Source organism: Podarcis pityusensis (assembly GCF_964106645.2).
Source record: "Podarcis pityusensis genome assembly, chromosome: 4".
NCBI classification, from domain to species: Eukaryota; Metazoa; Chordata; class Lepidosauria; order Squamata; family Lacertidae; genus Podarcis; species Podarcis pityusensis.
Window position 1 is genome coordinate 19,900,925 of NC_138027.1, and position 24,746 is coordinate 19,925,670.

Here is a 24,746-nt window from a genome sequence, read left to right on the forward strand (position 1 = left end):
ACCAGAAAGTTCTTCCTGAAGTTAAGTCAGAATCACCTTTCTTGTAACTTGAAGCCATTGGTTTGAGCTCTAACCTCTCTGAAGCAGAAGAAAACAAGCTTGCTCCATCTTCTATTGAGATATTTGAAGATGGCTATTGTATCTTCTCCCAGTCTCCTCTTTCCCAAGCTCCTCCAACCATTCCTCATCACTTGTAGCTTCCTTATAACTACCAGTCCCAACCCAGCTACAATCGGTTACGACAAAGTGCCTTTGAAACTTATTTTATGATTTATTATTACCCAGCACATTTTCAGAAATACACCGGCAAAAGAGCAGAGGTTCTTCCCTCGAGGAGCTTACAGACAATGATGAAAACAATAGATGGAAGGATAAATGAACAAATGCAGCCACAGCTACTTAACTGGGAATGATGACACTATGGGGATGAATGAGATCCAGCTGCTCAGCCACACTCCCTTACTCCAGATGAATTGTTACCTGCCAGCTGTCAGCAACAGAAGCTGCTTCCATCAGGGGCTGAGCAGGATCCAGCTGCTTAGCCTTATTCCCTTGCCTCAGAGGACCCCAGAGGGATGTGTTGATTGGCAACCATCAATTGCCAGCAAGGCAGATCCATTGCAGGCTGAGCGAGATCCAGCTGACTCAAAAGACTTTGGTAGGCGCCTGAAGAATCCCAGTTCCATATGGACACCATGCAGCTTCTGCTCCTGATTTGAGTGCAGTTTTAGCCTGGGAGTCTTTTGTAAGCTCCTTTGAGAACCTCTCGGGGCCAATCTAACATAGGAATGATGCAGGAAAGCTAAGTTTTGTTCCATTAGTTCCAGGGGGAATAAGGCTCTAATCCCATACCCCATTGAACTCAACGGGGATTGGTTCTGGGTAGACATGGGCAGGACTGAGGAAGGGAAGGGCCATAGCTCAGTGGCAGAGTCCTTGCTTTGGATGCACAAGGTCCCAGGTTCAATCCCAGCCATCTCCAAGTAGATAGAGGGACCAGTGGACTAAGTAGGGATAAGGCAGCATCCCTATGTTCCCATGAGTTGCTGCAAGTTTAGCTGGGTTGGGACCTTGTTCCAAACTGTTGCACAACGCACAGCTGTTAACCACACGATGTTTGGTTTACCATGGGGATTAGATAATTTTCACTATAGTAACCCATTTTCAGGTGTTGAAAGTTTCCTAATGTATGAAAACACCTCACTGCTTTCCAATATCTGCCACTTAGGATGGCTTCTGCTTGTGGCAGCCACTGATCCACAGGCAATAAGTGTGAATGGGTGTACTTGCCTTAGTGAAACTTGATGATAAAGGCACCCTTGTTCATCTGATCCAGCCATAAGCCCCTGAAAATTGTTCCTTGAAGCATATGAAAGCGATTAGAGGATCGTTCTACACCATGCGCATTTCAGATACATACGCAGCGTTTGTTCTGAACTGTCTTTTCATCTTTCCCTTGTGTGTCTTCTCTGCTAAACTTTCCCAGTACAAACTGAATCACTTATGACCGAAAGCTGCCCCAACTTCTAATTTCCTATAACCTTTCCTTTCTTCCCTTTGAACAGTTGCATTTCTCATTATGCAATGCAAGGATTCTGTGCTTTATCTGAAAAGTTGTGTAATATGTCAGAGCAGTTTCAAAAATCGCTTTTCATTTTTTTAAACCCCCCCCTCAGAATTTAGTATTTTAGATTTCCTCTTATTCAAAAAACATTAAACGTAGACTGTAACAGTGAACCGGTTTTATTGCAAGCCCATTCAGAATGTAAACACATGAAAGTTGCAAGCCTAAACACACTGATCTTAAAGGAAGTCTCATTGAAATCAATGGGGTTTACTCCTGTGCTGATATGTAAAGGATTGCACAGGACATCTCAGGAAGATACATTAGCGCAGTAATAAAAAGGCAGTTAAAGTCTTGCCACTGTTTTATATGTATAGCGATTAAATACAGACTGTTGAAAAAGGCATTTTGTTTTGAAGACAGAATTCAAGATTGCATAGTTCTGGATGTACTCGACTCTTGATGTCCTGGCAGAAATGTTAATGTTTTCTTCCCTTATAGGAAATGGATTTTTAAAATGCTAACAGCTAAACCAGCTGTTGCTGTTCATGACGCAAATCACTCTTTTCGCATTCAGATTGAACTGCCACTGCTTCGACCCACGGAACAAATAGAAGGATCCTAGAACCAAACGGAGATTGTATTATTATAGCAGATTTATATTAAGGAGGGTTGGTGTCAAGACAGCAGAGGCAATGTTCCAAAACACTTTTGGGGACCATGACTGAAGAAAGGTGGGGTTTTAAATGCAAGGAAATAGAATTTTGAACTCCTTGCAAATTGCTCCTGTGGCTGTAACTGTGGACTCAGCTACATTAGTAAAGAAAAAGCGCTTTATATGTGTTATAACACTGGGACACCAGATGGCGCTGTGGAGTCCTGGCTTTCACCAACGTTATTTCCCATACTAAAGTTTACAATGCATTTTCTTTTCTTGATGTTTCTAGATCCAGCCTTTGTTTGTCTTCAGAATTTCCCAGTACAGTAGTACTTCGGGTTAAGTACTTAATTCGTTCCGGAGGTCTGTTCTTAACCTGAAACTATTCTTAACCTGAAGCACCACTTTAGCTAATGGGGCCTCCCGCTGCCGTGTGCCACCAAAGCACAATTTCTGTTCTCATCCTGAAGCAAAGTTCTTAACCTGAGGTACTATTTCTGGGTTAGCGGAGTCTGTAACCTGAAGCGTATGTAACCTGAAGTCTATGTAACCCGAGGTACCACTGTACTGGAGAAGGTTGATGGATTTAGCAAATCAGGTTTCCTCTCCACTGCGTGATGATGTTTGCGATGCAATTATCCCATGAAGGTGTCTGAAAACGTTCAAGGCTGATGGGCTTTGATGCCACCAACTGTCAGAATCAGCAAACCCAGTATCATTAGCTTTTTCCTGATGACGTGAATGTCACTACAGAGAAGCAGCCAGGCTCCTATGAGGTCTCTCTCTCCCAATGAAATTATCAACCAGCTCCATGATTCTATGCACGAACCTGTGTTAAGTTATGCAGAAAAGTCCCCTTACCATTGTGCTGAAAGGCAGCATCAACCTTCTCGCCAATTGCAGGAAAATCTTCTCTTATTTTTCTCGGGTAGCCCTTGTCCATGGATCGATTGTTTTCATCATATCTGAAGAAGACAATTTGATAAAATGAGTTCGTTCACATCAGGCAGGGAACCTTACCAAGGTGAGTTCAGCACATCATCCTAAAAAAATTGAACGAAAGGCATGTAGTATGTAAAGATATAGCGTTTTTATCATTTCTGATTTGGCTGCTATTTTCCCCCACTCCCCTTTCCTAAAACTCTTCTTAGCACAAGCGCAGAAAACAGGTGAGATCACTGATATATTCTGAACTATCCTCTATTATATGCCTGTTGTCTTTGTCCATGGAGTTTTCTTGGCAGGGATACTGGAGTGGCTTGCCGGTTCCTACTCCAGGTGGATCACGTTTGGTCAAAACTCTCCACTATGACCTGTCCATCTTGGATGGCCCTGCACAGCATAGCTCATAGCTTCTATGAGTTATTCAAGCCCCTTCGCCACGGCAAGGCAGTGATCCATGAAGGGGAGAAAAGCAATGACAAACCTAGACAGCATCTTAAAAAGCAGAGACATCACCTTGCCAACAAAGGTCCGTATAGTTAAAGCTATGGTTTTCCCAGCAGTGATGTATGGAAGTGAGAGCTGGACCATAAAGAAGGCTGACCACCAAAGAATTGATGCTTTTGAATTATGGTGCTGGAGGAGACTCTTGAGAGTCCCATGGACTGCAAGAAGATCAAACCTCTCCATTCTGAAGGAAATCAGCCCTGAGTGCTCACTGGAAGGACAGATCGTGAAGCTGAGGCTCCAGTACTTTGGCCACCTCATGAGAAGAGAAGACTCCCTGGAAAAGACCCTGATGTTGGGAAAGATGGAGGGCACAAGGAGAAGGGGACGACAGAGGATGAGATGGTTGGACAGTGTTCTCGAAGCTACCAGCATGAGTCTGAACAAACTGCGGGAGGCAGTGGAAGACAGGAGTGCCTGGCGTGCTCTGGTCTATGGAATCACGAAGAGTCGGACATGACAAAAAGACTAAACAACAACATCCTCTATTAGGACTTTGGAGAACATTCCCTGTGATAGCCCAATGCAACATCAGTCCAAGCACTGTTGCAAAATACATTCCCCAGAGATCTTACCTCCAGTACTTGTTCCCAACGAAGAAATAGGTTTTCCCAGTATTTTTATCCAAAGCAGCTGCATCAATTTTCTTAATGCGTTGTGGGAAGCCCAAATGGTCAATGGTTTGCGGGTAGCCAGGCTGCATCTGTAATCCGCTAAAGACCCAGAAGCGATTATCTGTTCGAACAGGTGGAAAATGTTGTGTGAAAGAGTTTCTGGTTTCATTTAACAAAGCTCACATAGATGTCAATGTCCTCATTGCAAAACAGTGTAAATCAGTTCCAGAAGGTTTACACCTTCTAGAGAGCAAGGCTTATTCTATCTCTTTTTCCTGGGGATGTCGTACACACCAGTTGGTCTGCTGAGGAAAAAGCAAAGTTCTCCTGAGCAAGGCCTGGAGAACTTACAGTACATGGGAGCTGGGAAAGCCCATCTCAAAATGAAAATTGAGATTTACAAGGCCCAGAATTCTTCTCCAGCTTGGATCAAAATCCAGCCTGTAGAGAGATTCCCAGCTTCCCCTTCCCAACTCGCCAGCTGGGTACTTCCTCTCCCAACCTCAGATGTTTTGTACTGGATCTGGATCTTTATATATTGAGTGTTGGGCATACACTAGGGAGACCTCAGCCACTTGCCATCTTAATTTTCCAATGATGCATTAAAATGAGCATATGCAAAGCTCACAGTCCTTTTCTGACCTACCTAGCAAAGTCCCTGCTTGTCATCTCCAAAAAAGAGCAGGAGACCTCAGGAGAACTCCCTGCCCCAGAATCCTACCAATCACATTGCTAATAAGATGGACGGAGGGGGCATAGGAGAATAAAACCTCCACCTCTTGCTTTCCTCCTTGATTAGGTGGTCCTGCTACTGTGAAAATAAGAGAGACTGGCATAACTCTCTAGGTTTCAGGCAGAAAATGTTATTTTCTGTTTGCCACTGAGCAGCTGCTTAGAGTCACAAGGCTCTGTTTACATTCCAGAGACAGTCCAGGCTATTGGAAGTCTCACGGGAGAAGGGAGACGGATGTGACGTACTGGTTTCTCTGTTCCTTTGTTCCTTTGTTCAGTTGCTCTCTGCTCTCACAGGGAGAGGATGTATTTTTCTATGCTCTCCGCGTAGCTTAGTAATAAAGCATAGCATGTAGCCCTAAACCTCATCACTTCTGCTGCTTTGGAAACTCTGCTGAATGGGGGAACGTGCCTGAGGCCTTATCAAAGTCTCAGGTCATTAATTATTCGTCAGAGGGTGATTCTGAAGGACTCGGCCGGAAGATGAGCTTTATCAGCTTGGCCAAGTGGAGATTCCGACAGAAAATCCTTTCCCAACTCAACCTGGAGATGATGGAGGTTGAAGCTGGAATCTTCTGCACACTAAACAGATGCTTTGCTGCTTAGCTACAGCTACAGTCCAGAGCAGAATAGTTCTCCCAATCAATGGCTGTATACCACTCCCAAGTTCAAGGGCAGCATGTGTCCAAATGGGCATCACAAGTAAGGAAAGGGATATTGCCCACATGCCCTGCACCCTGTTGGTGCAGATCTCCCATAGGCATCTGACTGGCCATTGTGGGAAACAGTGGCCAACACCTTGGAGGCTTCTGAATGTCAGTTGCTGAAACTACTTTCAACAAGACAAATAAGGATAATTTCAGGGTGGCTTACCTTTAAAAAAGAGGAGCTGATCTTTCATATTTTCATAAGCAGCTTGGATGTTAGATGGTAAAGAAGGCCAAAAGGTAGAAATCGATTCAAAATCAACTTCTGAATGACTGGGATACACTCTCCAGAGGTGCCTGAAATGAATAGGATTATTTTGTGTTTGTCTTGTAAATAATAAATTAAAAAATAGTCCAGTAGCACCTTAGAGACCAGCCAAGTTTGTTCTAGGTATAAGCTTTCGTGTGCATGCTTATACCTAGAACAAACTTATTTGGTCTCTAAGGTGCTACTGGACTATTATTATTCATAATAATAATAATAATAATAATAATAATAATAATAATAATTTCTTAGTGAGGAGGACAACACAGATGTTTGGTGCTTCTGCAGCCCATCTGGCTGGCTCCTAGATTGGCTTTTTAAGGATCCCTCTTAGCAATGGAGTGTTGCATCATTGCACCTTTTCCTACAGTCCAGTCTAGAATGTGTGCCAGCGCTTTGAATCCGGTCCTTTGAGGTTGGGTGGGGGACATGGAATTATCAACTATTTCAGCAAGTCCAGCTACCACATGAAGCCTTTGAGACACCAAAAATGCGTTCTGTGAATCCTAAGTAGCTGTCAAGTTTAGCTGTCAGCTTCCTCTCCCAAGTCCATGCTCTAGTGTGACCAAGATAGGATTGGGCTCATCAAGGGCAAGGAGGAGGTCTAGTCCCCACTCAGCTCTTATGAATGAATGGATACAACTTACTCCTAAAAGGAAAAGTAAAGCACTCGGGGACATAGTTGCCGTGAGATTATCAGCTCATCCCTCACGGACAAGGTTCCTGCTGGGTTGCATCTTCCGGGTGTGTGTGTGTCATTTATAAATGCTTTTTCTTCATACGCACATACTCCATTCAACATAATTGCATGCATTTCTATAATGCTGATTTTAATTAATTAGAAGAATCTCTACAGGTTGGAAATGTAAAGAAAAAGAAGGTACTTTTTATCATATGTGGTGGACGTGTCCCAAGGTGAAAGACCTCTGGGAAAAGATTTATAATGAGTTGAAAAAAATGTTGAAAAATACATTTATTAAGAAACCAGAGGTCTTTCTACTTGGAATAATAGGATTGGAACTACCCAAAAAAGATGTTAGATTGTTTTTGCATGCCACCACAGTGGCAAGACTTTTATTAGCCAAAAACTGGAAATCACAAGAAATACCAACAATAGAAGAATGGCAGATAAAGATGATGGAGTTTTTGGAGCTGGCCGACCTGACTGGAGGAATCCGTGACCAGAAAGAAGAGGAGATACAAGAGGACTGGAATAAATTTAAAGACTATTTAGCTAAATATTGTGATATAAGATAATTAGAAAATTCTTGGAAGTAATAAATAGGCTTAGGGGTAGAATAAGAATAAGTGGTAGTAAATTTTAAGGATTAGAATATTAATAAAGGAGAAGAGGTTAGTAAATGAAAGGAGTTAAAATATTAGAAATATGAATTTGGAGAACTGCTATTTTGGAGATATAAGGAAATTCAGTTAGAGGGGATTTGAGGAAGTCAGCTGACAATGGAATGAGAATTAGGTATTGGAGGAAATTATCTCTTTTTGTGTTTGTTGTAGTGTGTTTTTCTTTGTTGTGTGTTTCGTTGTGTTATCTTTTCTTTCTGTGATAAATGTGAAAAATCAATTTTTAAAATTGGAAAAAAAAGGATCTCTACAGCTGTCCATCCATACACTTGTCTGCATATTCAGGCCATGGGGCAAATGCAAACTTCAGTTTTTAAACAGATACTAATGGTGCTTGTACTTACCTGCCCCGTAGGAAAATGATTTCTCTTCGCATCGTGGTGACGGCATCAAACGTCATTTTCGGATCACAAGCCTTAGGGATTGATGGCTTCACTGGCTTTTTGGGTGGATTTCGTGAAGGTCCTAAAAATAAGGAGGAGCATTTCAACCCCTTGCTGACAATACTTACCTCTCCTCCCCAAAGTTCAAGGTAATAGATGTGGTCCTCCTTCATTTTATCTGTGCAACAACCCTGCGAAGTAGGTTATGCTGAGAGATTGTACCTGGCCTGAGGCTCTCCAGGGAGCTTCGTCATGGGGATTTGAAGTTGGGCTTATCCTATCACCTCTCAAGCAGGCAAATAAGTGCAGGAGGCTGTACAGTTGCAGCATCGTGACCAACAGAATTTGAGGTTTTGCACAAGGTGTTTCAAGCTCACATGCTGGACCACCAGCAGCTCCTCCTCTCAGATGGATTGCGGCTACGCGCATACTTAATTATATATATATATATATATATATATATATATATATATATATAATTTTTATTACTTTTATTAACATATCATTTTCAACCGTAATTAAACATACTTTTACATCTTATTCAAATTTTTGACTTCCATCAATCCTGTCTGGAAATTTTCCAATCTAATCTCTCAGTATGCATTTCTTATCTTCCCTATTACATTTCAAACTCATAACCAATATCTCTAGCTTTTTCAACTTTGTAACACTTCATATATTTCTCCTTACAAAACTTCTTGTAGTCCTACTAGCGTAATTTGTTGATTACAGTTGCTCTTCAAATAATTCATAGGCTACACACATACTTTAAAGGACATTTTCTAGCTCAAAGAATTCTGGGTGCTGTAGTTTATACCTCAGAGAGTTGCGATTCCCAGGAACCCTTAACAAACTTCCGCACCCAGAATTCTCTGAGGGAAAGAATGTGCTTCATAGAACCATAGAGATGGAAGGGACCCCAAGGGCCCAACCACCTGTGATACAGAAATCTCAGCTAAAGCATCCATGACAGATGACCATCCAACCTCTGCTTAAAAATCTCCACAAAAGGAGAGTCCACAACCTCCTGACGGAGACTGTTCGAACTGTGCTGTAAAGTTACCGTGTGCATGTGGCCATGTGACTCAGCCTCACATTGCAAGTTGGCATTGCACCATTTACAGATGCAGATTTAGGGCATTGTGGCCAGTTCTGCCACACTGGGCTCTGAGCCTAGGGGATGCCACAGGACACCACAACCATGGCATAGTGAATTGAGAAGAATGGGAGGCAGGGGCACTTAATTCTGGCCTTGCACAGGGTGCCGCTAAAATTTGAAAGAGTCTGCCCCTGACCATTTGGCTCAAACAGGCTACTTGCTACTAGAGCGACTGCAGAAGCCATCCACCTTAACCCACAAGTTTTCTTCCAATAGTGGAAGCAGCCTGCGCAGAGCTTATATGAGGCCCAGGGTGGGAGTCTTGTTCTTGACATGACAGCATAAATCCGGCAGGCCCCTGGGAGGGTGCCCCGGATTGTTGAGCCCTCCAAGAGCTAAAGCAGGGAGCCAGCGTGGTGTAGTGGTTAAGAGCGGTAGACCCATAATCTGGTGAACCGGGTTCGCATCCCCACTCCTCCACATGCAGCTGCTGAGTGACCTTGGGCTAGTCACACTTCTTTGAAGTCTCTCAGCCTCACTCACCTCACAGAGTGTTTGTTGTGGGGGAGGAAGGGAAAGGAGAATGTTAGCTACTTTGAGACTCCTTTGGGTAGTGATAAAGCGGGATATCAAGTCCAAACTCTTCTTCTTCTTCCAAGACCTGGGCAAGTGCACCCATCTGTCCTCCCCTCTGCATGGGCCTGAGTGGAAGTTTGTGTGTTTGTGTGTACACCAACACACAAGCACATACATACAAATACACACACACACACGACTGTCCTTTTCAACTCACTGGAGAAAACACATTTGTACACACAACTTAGGATTCTAAGCATACATTCTGACTTTAGAGATGTTGATTTTTTGCTCTTGTTTTGCACATGTTTCGGACATCTTCTCTTGTCTTACCATAGATGGCCTGAATGCCATCAATATCATCTTGGGTGAGTGGGAAATCGATGGGCTCCATGAGTTTGTAATTGGGGAACATCAGTGCTCTTGGGTCGCCAGAATGTGCAAGGCCAAGGGCGTGGCCAATCTCATGAGTAGCAACAAGCATCAGGTTGAATTCTAAATGACAAAACAAGTGTGCAAAGACAAGTTACATGTGCAGCCTGACGTGTGTTCTGACTCCCGCTGAATTTCATGGGTCTTACTCTCAAGTAAGTGTGTCCACGATTACTTGGATGAAGATGGAGAAAATAGTAAATATTTAAAATGTATTTATAATGCATACCATAACTTGCTATGGATTTGCATTCCAGTATAACCTTTAACAGGGACGCGGGTGGCACTGTGGGTTAAACCACAGAGCCTAGGACTTGCCGATCAGAAGGTCGGCGGTTCGAATCCCTGCAACGGGGTGAGCTCCCGTTGCTCGGTCCCTGCTCCTGCCAACCTAGCAGTTCGAAAGCACCTCAAAGTGCAAGTAGATAAATAGGTACTGCTCCGGCGGGAAGGTAAACGGCTTTTCCGTGCACTGCTCTGGTTCGCCAGAAGCGGCTTTGTCATGCTGGCCACATTACCCGGAAGCTGTACGCCGGCTCCCTCGGCCAATAAAGCGAGATGAGCGCCGCAATCCCAGAGTCGGCCACAACTGGACCTAATGGTCAGGGGTCCCTTTACCTTTACCTTTTATAACCTTTAACCTGAACTAAGGAGGGAATGAAAATTCTAAAGGTTCCTATTCGACGGGTGTGCTTGGCTGCCCAACAAAATTTCCATTTTTCTCATTTAAGTTTCACTTTATGTTTTCTCTCAAGGATTGAAGAAAGACCCCTGTGGTACAGGCAGAGAGGCATGGAAGGCTACACTGGGCCTCTAGACCTGAGGTTCCCCACCTCACTCCAATCAACCCTACGTGGAGCCATCATTTCTGCAAGGGACCCTTGTTCAACTTACGGACTAAGCTGGCAGTCCAATTTTCATCGTCATCCAAGTGGACATTTCCACGGAAGGGGTCGCTGGGGGGGAATGCATGACCGAGGACTCCCAGAGGACCGTCAAAACGCCGAGGACAGTTGCCATGTGCTGATCGAAAGCATAGGGAGGAGTCATTATTCATGTACTGCTATAGCTATGGAAAGAGTTCAACGAATCTCATATACTACCTCCAGTTACAAACACAATATAGAAGTCTGCTGTCTCTTCGTAAATCCTGCTGAAAGTCAGAGGAGTCACTGCACTCCAAATTTCAAATGCCTTTTGGATCGATGTGTCCACATCAGCTTGTTTCATATCAGGGGTGTAATTCACAATCCTAAAGGAGTAAAATGCAAGAAATGGTTTCACCCTCATCTTTATCGTTGCTGTCACAATCCACAATGAGCTTTTAAGAACTGAAGATTTTAATTAAGTTCAGAGATAGGCTGGAGAAGTTGCCAAGCAGCTTTTGATTTCTGCCAGATTTCACTTTTGATCAGTTCCAGAATATGGGCCCAATTCACATGACTTGTTGTTGTTGTTGTTGTTGTTGAATCGAATGTGATGAATTTAAGCTGATCTCCATCACCCCCCCCCAACATTTTGTTGCAATTAACTGGTTTTGTACATGTTCCAGCTTTCTGTTGACTACGTCCTGATGCAGCCAGCAGGATTAACTGTCTGTTCCTATGCATTTTTAATCAGATGAAAGTCCACATACGCAAGTAAATGTGTTTAATTATTGCAGTCTTACTAATCAATCTTATGCTTTTTTTTAAAAAAAAGGTAAAGGATCCCTGACAGTTAAGTCCAGTTGCGAACAACTCTGGGGTTGCGGTGCTCATCTTGCTTTACTGGCCGAGGGAGCCGACGTTTGTCCGCAGACAGTTTTTCTGAGTCATGTGGCCAGCATGACTAAGCCGCTACTGGCAAAACCAGAGCAGCGCATGGAAACGCCATTTACCTTCCCACCGGAGTGGTACCTATTTATCTACTTGCACTTTGACGTGCTTTCGAACTGCTAGGTTGGCAGGAGCTGGGACCGAGCAATGGGAGCTCACCCCGTCGCGGGGATTTGAACCTCCGACCTTCCAATCAGCAAGCCCTAGGCTACCCAAGCAGTTGTGTGCTTAGGATTTTAGATTTGTAACAGGGCTGGCCCACCAGGAGGCAGAGTCAGGCAACCACAGGGCAGCAGATCTCAAGATAGAAGAAGAAGAGAAGAGTTTGGATTTGATATCCCGCTTTATCACTACCTGAAGGAGTCTCAAAGCAGCTAACGTTCTGCTTTCCCTTCCTCCCTCACAACAAACACTCTGTGAGGTGAGTGGGGCTGAGAGACTTCAAAGAAGTGTGACTGGCCCACGGTCACCCAGCAGCTGCATGTAGAAGAGCAGAGACACGAACCCGGTTCCCCAGATTACGAGTCTATCGCTCTTAACCACTACACCACACTGGCTCTTTGTTCCATCCTTGTTGCCATTGTGGATCTCCACTCACCCCTTCTTCCCTGGTGGGGAGGAAGGAGAGCCCTTTTGTAGTTTGTCTCAGATACCAAAATGTCTTGGGCCAGCCCTGCTTCGTAAACACACTTACTGGAGAGTAAAACTCATTGAATTCAGCAGAAGGAACATGCATAGGGACAGGTAGTTAATTAGTCTATGCAGGTGTATTCACAAGACCAGGTTAGCATGTCAAAATCCACTGAAACTGAGCCCTTCTCCTGGGTTGATTCCACTATGGAAGCAATGGTCATGGAAAGCAAGTCTAAGGACAACTTGTCTAAAAACCATTCCAAAGCAGTTTAAGTAGGGCACTGAAGGGCATCTTAAATACACAGGCCGGGTAAGGGCTGTGGCTCAGTGGTAGAGCATTTGCCTTGCATACAAAATTCACAGGTTCAATCCCCAACATCTCCATATAGGACTGTAGACATAACATTCTTATAACGTTTAATGCAGTTTCCCTTTGCCGGTGGCTCGCTGCTCTGCAGCACCCTCTGGTGTCCCATTTTAATAACACACTTTTAACGTTCTAAACCACAAGTGTAGATGTGGCCCTGGAAACCAGGAAAGCCACTGCCAGCCAGTGTGGATGATTTTGAACTAGATGGGTTGATGGTCTGACTCAGTATAAATCAACTCCCCATATTCCTTTGGCTATTGCTCTTTACTCTGGGCTCAGCTACATTCGTAAGATAAAGCCCTTTATATGTATTATAACACCATGACACCAGATGGCGCTGTGGAGTCCCGTCTTTCACCAATGGGATTTCCCTGTATGAAGTTTACAACGCGTTTAACTGAATCACGTTTTTTTGATGTGTCTAGATCAGGCACCCCCAAACTCGGCCCTCCGGATATTTTGGGACTACAATTCCCATCATCCCTGACCACTGGTCCTGTTATCTAGGGATGATGTGAGTTGTAGTCCAAAAACAGCTGGAGGGCCAAGTTTGGGGATGCCTGGTCTTGATCCATCCTAGATGTGCGTGTTACCATTCGGAATAAGGAATCTCCCACACCTCCCATGATTCATCCTAGCTGCCACCCAAAATTGTTTGTTACCTGTACGTAAGCTTGGTTTTCTCCCACCCAGGAAGGGCCAGGACGTACTGTCCAATATCAGGTACGCCACATCTGGGTTGCTCCATCACTTTCACGGTGTCAGTGTCTATCATTCCAGTTACGTTCAGTCCAAAAAAATCTTGCATTTGTTGGATTTTCTCCACAAAGGAAGATTTATTGCTTTTCCAGCCTCGTTGTTGTGGTTCATTTTCCTGCTCATAAAACTGATTTAGATATTCCTGATAAAAAGAGATAATAGTAAATTTGCTACAGGATTGGGAAAAGGCCTTCTAAAAACAAGCACCACCACCTGTTGTGATTTCTGCTTTAGAATATGAAGAGTTTTGCATTTTCCAAGGAACAAATAACAATTTCTTAGGAATATTAAATAAATAAATGAAATCCTCTCCAGTTATTATTTGATCACCTCTGCTGATTTTACAGTATTATTATTATTATTATTATTATTATTATTAAGAACCATGAGTGTATATCATTTATTTAACTGGAAAAAATTTCTGTACTGCTAATGTTAAGAAAAAATACAGCATAAAACCAACAATGACCACATGGCTGTTTAGGATCCATTTATTATTTATAAACATATTTATATATTTCATTTCATTTATTTTTTTAAAAAAATCAAAGTGGTTTACAGCAATGGTACATAAAACTCTACAATAAAAATCATGTAAAAAAGTTTGGTTTTTGGTCTATTATACTAGCCTTGCAAATGGGTACAAAAAATGGTTATAGCCTGAACGGTGAGGAGTCTGTCTTTCCATGATCACAGAGGGTGGGTGACAGAAGACACCAGCAAAGTGATTAATGGCTCACATCAGTCATTTATTCAATCACCTGCCTGGTCGCTATAGGTGACTAGGAATTCTTTGCAGGTGAGTGAGCAGGATTGCCAAAAGGGGGGATTTAATATACAGTAACTATTTCATTTTTAACCTTTCCTATCTCCAAAGTCTCAGGGTAAGCAATAATACCAGAAAGGGTCCTGAGGCCAAGAATAACCACCCCCCCAGTTGCATTTTATTTAGGCATTCCTACCCCCCCCAATCATTTAATCTAGGCGCAACATTGAGAAAATTTGAAATACGGAGAACAAAAGTAAAGCACAGTAGTGATCTGGAAAGTGAGACTGATTTTTTGAACGGTGTTCAAAGAACTTACGTGTGCACCAAAATAATAACTCCAACTCACATTCACAGACACTTCAAGTTGAATCTAGCCCTCATCGTCCCCAAACAAAAACCACAAAGAAGGGAAAGAACAAGGAAAGGAGAGGGGGTGAAAATAATGGCTCTACTTAGAAGTGGTTGTAGTATAGATGATCATCTAGCGCAAAAGAAGGATGGAGATTACAGTGGACTGATCGTCGGCTGGATAGCTGAGTTGGTAGAGCATGAGACTCTTAATATCAGGGTTGCGGGTTTGAACCCCACGTCGCGTGAAAAATTCCTTCATTGCAGGAGGTTGGATTAGTTGACCCTTGTGGTCCCTTTCAACTCAATGATTCCATGATCTACCGAGATCACGAGGCTCAGGTGACATTTGTTGTTTTTCCCCCAATTTTTTTAATTAATTTTCCAAATTTATAACAAATGGATAGGAAAAAGAAAATAAAACAAACAAACCAACAAACATTTATCCTGATTATAATAATTCCACTTTTATTAACATTGTTAGGTGACTTCCTCGAATCCCCCTGGCTGAGTTTCCATATAAATCATTGTAACAGTTTTCCAAAACTATTTCCCCATAAAATTTACTTGGTCAATTAACATCTTACTTTCTTTTCATTTTTAACTTTAACACAATATTTTACACATCATATTTTCAAACCCTAGGCCTATTTGGTGCTCGCAAGTATTTCTAATTATATTATCTTAAGAGATTTAGCTAAAGAGGCTCAGGTGACATTTGAACCAGCCCACGCATCACCTTTCAGCACTTAGGCGCAAGTAAAGAAAGTCCTTCAATAATTTCTTCAAATCAACATCAACAGATTACAATGCTGAGCACTTTCAAGGACTCACAGTGCTTCCAGTACAATCTCTTACAACAACTCTGCAACAAATTAATCCAGTATAATTGTCGTATTGCAGATGTAGGGAGTGAGATTGGGTGATAGTGGCTTGCTACAGACCACCTTCATCACAAAGGTGAGGTTTGAAGCAGCGACCTCCTTATTCGCAGCTCCGTTTCTTAGACACTACGCTACCTAAGAAGAACTGCCGTTCCTGATCAGCCACACAAGTCTTAGCCCCTGCCCCAAAAGACCTGCCAGAAGTATCCTTAGGCTCAAGCCTTGCCTCTGCAGGAAGGGCCCTGGAATTAGAATCGGAAAGGCATGCACTAGCTATGACCTCCAAGTTTCTCAGGGGCTGATCACGTTTGTTACCTGTGCAAGCTGTCTTTTTTGTTCTTCACTTTGCTTCCCTGAAAAAATGGGCAATCCGTACGAAAATGTGACCGACAGTAGGACAAGCAGGAGACTCGTCATCTTAAAGCTGGGTGGTCTTGCTTTGTGAGAAGGGTCGATGGTATGTTCTGCTCTTGCAGTAATTCTGACTTTCAGGCTCCTTTCTGCTTTAGGTTTCCTAAAGCCAGCTGTGGACTGACTCACAGTTTATCATGCTCTGATTAGCAACAGAAAACATAAGGCTCACTAGAGGGTGTCACAATGCAAGTAAACTCAAAAAGCCTGATTTTGTAACCCTTTGTTGCAGCTAATAAATGATGTTCTGCAACCCCCCCCCCAAAAAAACCCCAACACACACACACAAAACAACCGACATGCTGATGAGCTTCTTTAGCAGCCTGACACCATATTGGCAAGCATATTTGCAATGAAAGAACTGCGTCAAACTTTTGTGACACTTGCTAACAAGAAGGTATGCTTGGGATAAAGATGTAAAACAGGAAATGTTTTTGCAACTCTTGAGTGGCTGTTTTAAACCATAAGCAATCTAAGCATACTTTCTCCTCCTCCTGTTCCTACATCATCATCGTTAAATGCCCCCCCCCAATGTCACAATTAAAACAAGACCAATTTAAATCAAAGTCATAAAATAAAACCACAGAACGACCAATGAAGTAAGCCTCTTTGTCCTGAAGCTAGACATTGCCATAAATGCAAATGTTTTCCCCCCACTTGAAGAGCTACTTTGAGTACAGATCTCATGACTGATACAAAGGTCAGACAATCAGCATTGCATACAGACTCGCTGTGAGAATGTTAAGTGGTTTCATGATTGACAGACTGGCCGGCCAATCAGCGCTCTGCACAAATGTCTTCTGAAGCAAACCAGGAAAAAACAGGTTTCTGGTGAAGCTGATACGGGGAAGACGATAGTATGTGTGTCTAAAATAAGGTGAATTTCTGCTGCAGACTCACTACTGAAACAATTTTCTCTCTCTCTCACACACGAAAACCTGCACCTTGTATTGAAGGCCAGCCAATACAAAATAGCATAGCACCCAAGAATGAGTCTTCATCCCAGCTTTTCCTCACCCATTGCTTGTTCCTGTGCCCTACCATGTATCCTGTTCACCAGAGGTGGTCAACCTGGGGCCCCAGTTCAGCTTAATTTCCTATAGGTGGCAAGGAAAGGGAAAACAGTTGGAAGGGACTGGTAGAAGAGATAGAGATAGAGATAGAGATAGAGATAGAGAGAGAGAGAGAGAGAGAGAGAGAGAGAGAGGAGGCGTGCACCATATCCACTGTGAGCATGTGTCTGGAGGCGGATGGATGGCGGATGGATGGCGGCTAACAGATTGAGGTTGAATCCTGACAAGACAGAAGTACTGTTTTTGGGGGACAGGGAGCGGGTGGGTGTGAAGCACTCCCTGGTCCTGAATGGGGTAACTGTGCCCCTGAAGGACCAGGTGCGCAGCCTGGGAGTCATTTTGGACTCACAGCTGTCCATGGAGGCGCAGGTCAATTCTGTGTCCAGGGCAGCTGTTTATCAGCTCCATCTGGTACGCAGGCTGAGACCTTATCTGCCCACGGACTGTCTCACCAGAGTGGTGCATGCTCTGGTTATCTCTTGCTTGGACTACTGCAATGCGCACTGTGTGGGGCTACCTTTGAAGGTGACTCGGAAACTACAACTAATTCAGAATGCGGCAGCTAGACTGGGGACTGGGAGCGGCCGCCGAGACCACATAACACCAGTCTTGAAAGACCTACACTGGCTCCCAGTACGTTTCCGAACACAATTCAAAGTGTTGGTGCTGACCTTTAAAGCCCTAAACGGCCTTGGTCCAGTATACCTGAAGGAGCGTCTCTACCTCCATCGTTCTGCCCGGACACTGAGGTCCAGTGCCGAGGGCCTTCTGGCAGTTCCCTCGCTGTGAGAAGCCAAGTAACAGGGAAGCAGGCAGAGGGCCTTCTCGGTAGTGGCGCCTGCCCTGTGGAACGCCCTCCCACCAGATGTCAAAGAGAAAAATAACTACCAAACTTTTAGAAGACATCTGAAGGCAGCCCTGTTTAGGGAAGCTTTTAATGTTTAATAGGTTATTGTATTTTAGTGTTTTTTTGGAAGCCGCCCAGAGTGGCTGGGGAAACCCAGCCAGATGGGCGGGGTGTAAATAATAAATTATTATTATTATTATTATTATTATTATTATTATTATTATTTGTCCTTTAAAGGATTATCGCCTGAGAATATCCCTGTGCACCATAAGAAAAAGGTCCCTGACTGCTGTTCCACACCCAGGCTGTATGTGGTCTGAGACCAAAAGAGGGAGGGAAGGAATATGACAAAGGTAGCTAATTTTACATAGGAGACATGTTGGATTAGACCAGAAATCCATCTAATCCCACAGAAGCTAACTAGGTGTCCCCAGTGTGCCCCTTGGAGGAGAAAACATTTGTCCAGCTCACCTCCCACTCCAGGAGCTGGTACTCATCTTCTGGAAATCCTCCATCAGCCACACATTGCTGACATTTCCTCTGTTGAGTAAGTTTGCAAAACATGTTTCAAAACTCATATATTCCATAACAAGTTGTTGTCAGCAGGAGGTTGTCTGTTCCTGTACATCAGGAATGGGGAACCTGAGGCCCTCCAAATGATCATAGAATTTCAGAGGTGGAAGGGACCCCAAGGGTCATCTAGTCCAACCCCCTGCAATGCAGGAATCTCAACTCAAGCACCCATGACAGATGGCTGTCCAACCTCTGCTTCAAAAACTCCAAGGAAGGAGAGTCCACCACCTTCCCAAGGGAGATCGTTCCACTGTTAAATAGCTCTGATTGTCAGAAAGTTTATCCGAATTTTTAGTCGGAATTTGCATTCTTGCAACTTGAACCCATCAGTTCGAAAATCTGAATTCATTGAAAGTAGCTAGGTGTTCCCTTACTACCTCTTTTCCTATCTTGGGCTGCAGCTCCCTCCTTACATCATTTATTCTGTTATCACCAGGTTGGACATCACTTTTCTTTTGGGTGAAGACAAAGGCAAAGTAGCTGTTGAGTAGTCCCGCCTTTTCTGTCACCCAATGGCATTTCTCCATCTTCCCCATGCAGAAGACCTACCACTTGATGTTAGACTACAACTCCCATCAGACCAGACCATTTGCAATGCCGACAACTTCTAGTGGGCCATACGTTCCCCATCCCTGCCTCCTATAGGTACTAGGAGGAGATGAAGTTCTCAGAACCTCCAAAGGATGAGGAGGTTCACCATTGTCTGCAAAACTGCCTGTTACTAAATTCCCTTGCTGCAACTTTCATCACCGTGAGGCAACATCTGTGCTCTGTTTTAAGCTTCTTGCTTCACCACCATCCTGTTCCCGTGGAGTAGAACACAAATTTATCAGCAGAATGTGACTTGTTGTTTATATGCAGTAACGTATTTTGGGAACTTGTTTCTCCATTTGTTCTCCATAGCTTTGGACATCTCTTGAGATATCATTACCAAACTCAGCACAAGGTGTCCTGAGGTTGGGGTGGCAGACTTCCTCACCCTTTGGATTCCCAGTGCCATTTTGAATCAAGACGGTGCAATGAGAAAGTCACTTTGGTGTGACTTTTGTTTTGTTTTATTTATTAAATTTGTATACCGGCCTTCGTCCGAAGACCACAGGGCTGTTAACAACATAAAAATGCAAAATGAAAACACACAATACGTAACAAAACAAAACAAAGCAATAACTCCCCTCCCAGAGACACATTTAAAGTGCCGTAGAATTTTAATCAGCCCAATGGCTGGTTGAAGAGAAACATTTTTGCCTGATGCCTAAAGATATGCAATGAAGGCGCCAAGCGAGCTTCCTCAGGGAGAGCATTCCACAAATGGAAAGCCACAGCTTAAAATGCCCGTTCCCATGTTGCCACCCTGCAGACCTCTTGTTGGAAAGGCCCCTCTAAAACATTACAAAATGTACGTCTTATTATATCATATTATACCGGCCTTTAAGTGCATAAGAACATTGTGTTTGCCCATGAACATTTTCAGACTAAAAGTGCTCTGAAATATATGTGTGTGTTCCCTAATCCTATGGCAGCCCTTGTTCCCCCTAGCTCTTGCTACAGTGACATCATATTTTGTTAGGGTTTCTGGGCTTGACCCTGGCCAACCTTTCATTCTCCACTGGTTCTTGCATAAGAGCATAAGGAGAACCTGCCAGATCAGGCCCATGGTCCATCTAGTCTAGCATCCTGTTCTCACAACGGCCAACCAGATGCTTGTTGCAGAAAATGAGCACAACAGCACTGTGTTCCCTTGCAACTGGTGCTGAGAAGCATTACTGCCTCCAGCCACAGAGGCAGAGCATAGCCACCATGACTTGTAGCGATTGATAGCTTTCTCTTCCATGAAGACTCCTTCTCTATTTTTCCCTTCTCAAGGTAGGCTCTTGCAATTTTTCATTAGTTTCAGGTCACCAAAGAGGCATGCCAGACACATGTTGAAAAACACATAGCCTCAAGAGGAGGTGTGCACTCCATACTGATGTTTATCCCACAGTGGAAACTGGAAAGAATGTAAACTACTGACATGGAGCGATGTCATAATTGCTGCTTGTAAACGAGATAAGATTACACATCAGTGCTTCGTGTTGTGACATCGCCTTCCTACTGAAATGCAGAAAGACACAATTTGCGTTACCAAATTCCCTTCCGCACTGTTCTTCCTTCTGATTCTCTCCCTCTGCCCGCAGGTTCTTTTCTAAGAAGCTGAGTCAGTCTCCAAATCTGCCTGGAAATGAACCTAACTGGGAGATCAGGGTCCTGGAAGAGCATTTGCAAAGTAGATCTAGTGGATATAGGAGATGTGAGGCCTCCCTTGCCCACCTTCAAATGGTCCCCTGTAAGCATCTCCTATGCCCCACATTTCCATTATTTTAAGAATTGCTGGACTGGAACTGAGCAATGTCTTCATTCCCCCCCACCCTGGGCTGTTTGGTCAAACATATGAAATCCTTTGTGGGTGTGGGTGAATTTTTAGTGCTCAGTTGGAACACCTGAAATTCATGATTTGCCCACGGTTTCCTCTTCTCCTTTCCCCCTTTCCTTTCCAATGCAATCCAGCTACAAATTATGTTCTGCTTGTTATCTGCAGCTGAGAAAAGATCGCTCAGGAGAGCCACTGTGGTATAGTAGCTAAGAGCGGTGGACTCGTAATCTGGTGAACCGGGTTTGCTTCCCCGCTCCTCCACATGCAGCTGCTGAGTGACCTTGGGCTAGTCATACTTCTCTGAGGTCTCTCAGCCTCACTCACCTCACAGAGTGTTTGTTGTGGGGGAGGAAGGGAAAGGAGAATGTTAGCCACTTTGAGACTCCTTTGGGTAGTGATAAAGCGGGATATCAAATCCAAACTCCTCCTCCTCCTCCTCCTCCTCCTCCTCCTCCTCCTCCTCCTCCTCTTCTTCTCCAGACAGGGTGAGAGCACTGTCACCTCTTACCTTCCTCTTTAAGCTAATAATTTTTAACACACACCCCGCCCTGAGACGGTGGAAGCAGAGTGAGAACCTCAATTTGAATCTGGTTATGTACGAAGGGAGCTTTGCTAGATCTGAATTGGATCCGCCCTATTCTAGGGCTGCCATACAATCGGAATCTCCCGGACATAGCTGGGATTCGTCCACCAAAAATGGCGTTCGGGTGGAATTTTCGGACATCGGTTTAAATGTGCGGAAAACCTGGGTGTATGGCAGACCATACTGGAAGCGTTGATTTTGGGGGGCAAATTTCCATTGCAAATAGCTTAAAAGCTTCATTTTGGGAGGAGATTTTCACTTTTTGAAATATACCCCATTCCTGAGAGGTGAATTCATATTCCGGCTTTCCCCTGTCAAATGTTTGTCCCTCTACCCTGAACTTCAAAACGATGTTGTTGTTTGTTATAGTAATTTCATATGCAAATCATATATATATATATACATACACATATTGATTTGGCGGGTAATTTTTTTAAAAAGAGTTATCAGGATCTCAACACACACACACATATGGCTCAATATGTGCCGCCTGGGATTACCAAGTGCTGTCCCGGGTTGAATGGCATGCACCATACACAACCATGGTGCGCTTTGGGGAAACCAATCCTTTGTACCCCATTGCTCCTTCTGGCCGCCCAGTGAGATAGAGCAGCTAAACTGGGGAGTGTTGTATGACTGGTTCATCTCCCTTCTCCCAGGGCCTCTGGGTCTGTGGAAAATGGGTATATTAAATACTACTTTGATAATAGGGAGAGTTCAGCCCACAATTCATGAAGGCCCCTGCAGAAGAAAACTATGTGTGTGGGGATGACCATGTATTAATTTGTGCCAGTTAACCATGCTGTCTTTTTCAGTATGAGCAATCAACCCTGAAGATCACATAGTGCTCTTCAGCCCAAACTTTTTTTCAAAGAGGGCCAGATTTGTTTAGGACTGAAGTTTAGGATTGAAGTTGTCGAACTTTTTTTTACCATTTTACCCCAAAGTTGAGCTTTTTTTAGGATTGAAGTTTACTCCGAGGTTGTTGAACTTTTTAAAGGAATTACCCCCAAAGTTGTTGAGCTTTCTTTACCCCAGGACATATACTGCCATGGGGGCTGGATTGAATCGACATGCCTGACATTGAACAAAAAAAAAACAGCAGGGCAGTTGCACGGGGAGTCTCCCTCACCAGCAAATATTCACAGGGTGTCCTCAAACTGTAGGGCTTAAGGAGAAAGGCTTCAAGAAGGAGATGGCCTTGATCAAACTGCAGAAAAATGTGGGTCTCACTCCATTGCTGTCCCAGATTTCTCCTCCTTTATATGTAGGTTTTTGATTCTGCAACTCTGGATTCTGGACTCTGCAAGAATGGAGAAACCCCACATTTAAAGGAGGAAACAATGGGATGAAGGGAAAGTCATATGGATACTTCTACATCAATGGGGAGACAGGCAGGTGTGAATCCACATTTTGCTCAGTTGTGGAGAAGCCTGATGTATCCTGCAGTCGCACAAATTTCTCCTAATAAGCATGTTTTTGTATGCAGTTTGGACAAACATGCACATTTCCACCTGTATGCGAATTCTTTTTTTGCACACTTTACCCCAGTGTATGCATTTTTGTACACATTACTTGGTTGGAGAACTGTGTTGCAAAATCCAGTGAACTGTGAGTTTCACAAAGTGCAAATTAGGTAGGTTCCTCTTTAAATGTGAACTGAATTGAATTTATCCCCCATCCCTATGACCACATAACACCGGTCTTGAAAGACCTACACTGGCTCCCAGTACGTTTCCAAGCACAATTCGAAGTGTTGGTGCTGACCTTTAAAGCACTAAACAGCCTTGGTCCAGTATGCCTGAAGGAGCGTCTCCACCCCCATCATTCTGCCCAGATGCTGAGGTCCAGTGCCGAGGGCCTTCTGGCAGTTCCCTCACTGCGAGAAGCCAAGTTACAGGGAACCAGGCAGAGGGCCTTCTCGGTAGTGGCACCCGCCCTGTGGAACACCTTCCCACCAGATGTCAAAGAGAAAAACAACTACCAGACTTTTAGAAGACATCTGAAGGCAGCCCTGTTTAGGGAAGCTTTTAATGTTTAATAGACTATTGTATTTTAATATTCTGTTGGAAGCCACCCAGAGTGGCTGGGGAAACCCAGCCAGATGGGTGGGGTATAAATTGTTGTTGTTGTTGTTGTTTCACCAGTGAATGAGCCATCAAAGAGATAACACTACAGATGGCAATTCCATATTGAGTTATCCAGTGATGATCAAGTGGTGACCAATCCAGTGAGGCACATAAATGTGTGAATCAGGCCAAAGAGTTAAAAAAGGGTGAACTTCTTCCTCTCTGACTTCAGAGAGTTAGCACTGGTTTTAGTAGGTTGGTTGTGAATCTATATGTGGTGTTCGGTTCAGAAAATCACAAAGGAAACACACACAGTGATGTTCCTCATAACAAGTCTTTTATAGAAGAAGCAGAGTCAAATCTGTTACAACACAGTGGATTGCATAAGCACATTTAGGGCACGTTTTCCTCAGCCAAAATTTCTGTACGTTTGGGTGAGAAGATAATTCCACGTGCCATTGTTGATTCATCAGTTGACAGTAGATAAAGGAGGAATTGCTGTTTATAAATTAAGGTTAGGCACAACAGGAGTGCTAACTATTAATTAGAAAGCACTCGTTAAATGTTTTAACAGTTCAGCCAGCTGTTGCTCTTTCGAATGGGCGGAACAACGCTTTTACTCCGAGGATCAAACTGAGTCACCCGTCTTCCCCGGAAGAAATAGATGTACCCTAAAAAAGGAGAAAAGAGATAGGGATAAATGAAAAAGCGGGATAACAAATCTCTTTCAGAAGAAGTGAGCTGTGCTTGCAAAGGAAAGAAAAAAAAGAAAGTTATGATTTCATGACTGTATTGAAGTTCAGGCAAAATTGTAAAATTGGAGAAAGTCCAGTCTTAGGGTATGTCTACAATGGTTCCTGCTGTTATTAAATTAATGTAGTGCTTAATGCCTGAATCGGCAGCTGAGTAAGTATGAGGTTGCCAAAGTAGAAATCACTAAAAATGTCTGGGAAAATCTGGACATCGGCAGTGATTTTACCCAAAAAAGCTCAACCAACTTTAAAATATGCATCAAAACAAATCCATTAAAACAACACAGCAATTAATACATTTTAATAACACAATATATGAGATCCTGGACTATTCTTTAAGCCATGCTGAGTTCCAGGTGAATTTTATTTCTACAATTAAAAAAAGGCACCAATTAATTCCTTTACTTACCATTTTGCTGTATAGCAGCATCAATCTTTTTGCCAACTCCTTTGAAATCTTGGGCTATCAGCCTTGGGTAACCTGTTTCCATGGTTTGTCTAATTTCATCATACCTGATCAAAGACAAGCATTGTTACTTGAAGCTAAAACAACCTTTAGCATAGGTTTTATTCACAATTCACGGAAATATGAAGCTAATGAAATTTC

General features: G+C 43.5%; 1 protein-coding gene across 1 annotated transcript in view; it reads right to left on the bottom strand.

Annotated features, from left to right (window-relative positions):
* Nucleotides 1-2,046: 2,046 nt before the first annotated feature.
* The window catches only part of LOC308476336 (uncharacterized protein), a 34,375-nt gene continuing 11,675 nt past the window's right edge, over nt 2,047-24,746 (bottom strand). Inside the window, exons 9-22 of the mRNA XM_081003879.1 lie at nt 24,549-24,652; nt 23,960-24,058; nt 19,402-19,426; nt 18,224-18,292; nt 15,737-15,965; nt 13,324-13,562; nt 10,945-11,093; nt 10,736-10,864; nt 9,743-9,904; nt 7,696-7,816; nt 5,891-6,021; nt 4,247-4,406; nt 3,084-3,187; nt 2,047-2,185 (exon numbers count right to left, since the gene is read on the bottom strand). Coding sequence (XP_080860005.1) covers nt 2,085-2,185; nt 3,084-3,187; nt 4,247-4,406; nt 5,891-6,021; nt 7,696-7,816; nt 9,743-9,904; nt 10,736-10,864; nt 10,945-11,093; nt 13,324-13,562; nt 15,737-15,965; nt 18,224-18,292; nt 19,402-19,426; nt 23,960-24,058; nt 24,549-24,652 — 1,822 coding nt within the window. The 3' untranslated portion in view covers nt 2,047-2,084. The remainder of the gene's footprint in view (nt 2,186-3,083; nt 3,188-4,246; nt 4,407-5,890; nt 6,022-7,695; nt 7,817-9,742; nt 9,905-10,735; nt 10,865-10,944; nt 11,094-13,323; nt 13,563-15,736; nt 15,966-18,223; nt 18,293-19,401; nt 19,427-23,959; nt 24,059-24,548; nt 24,653-24,746) is intronic.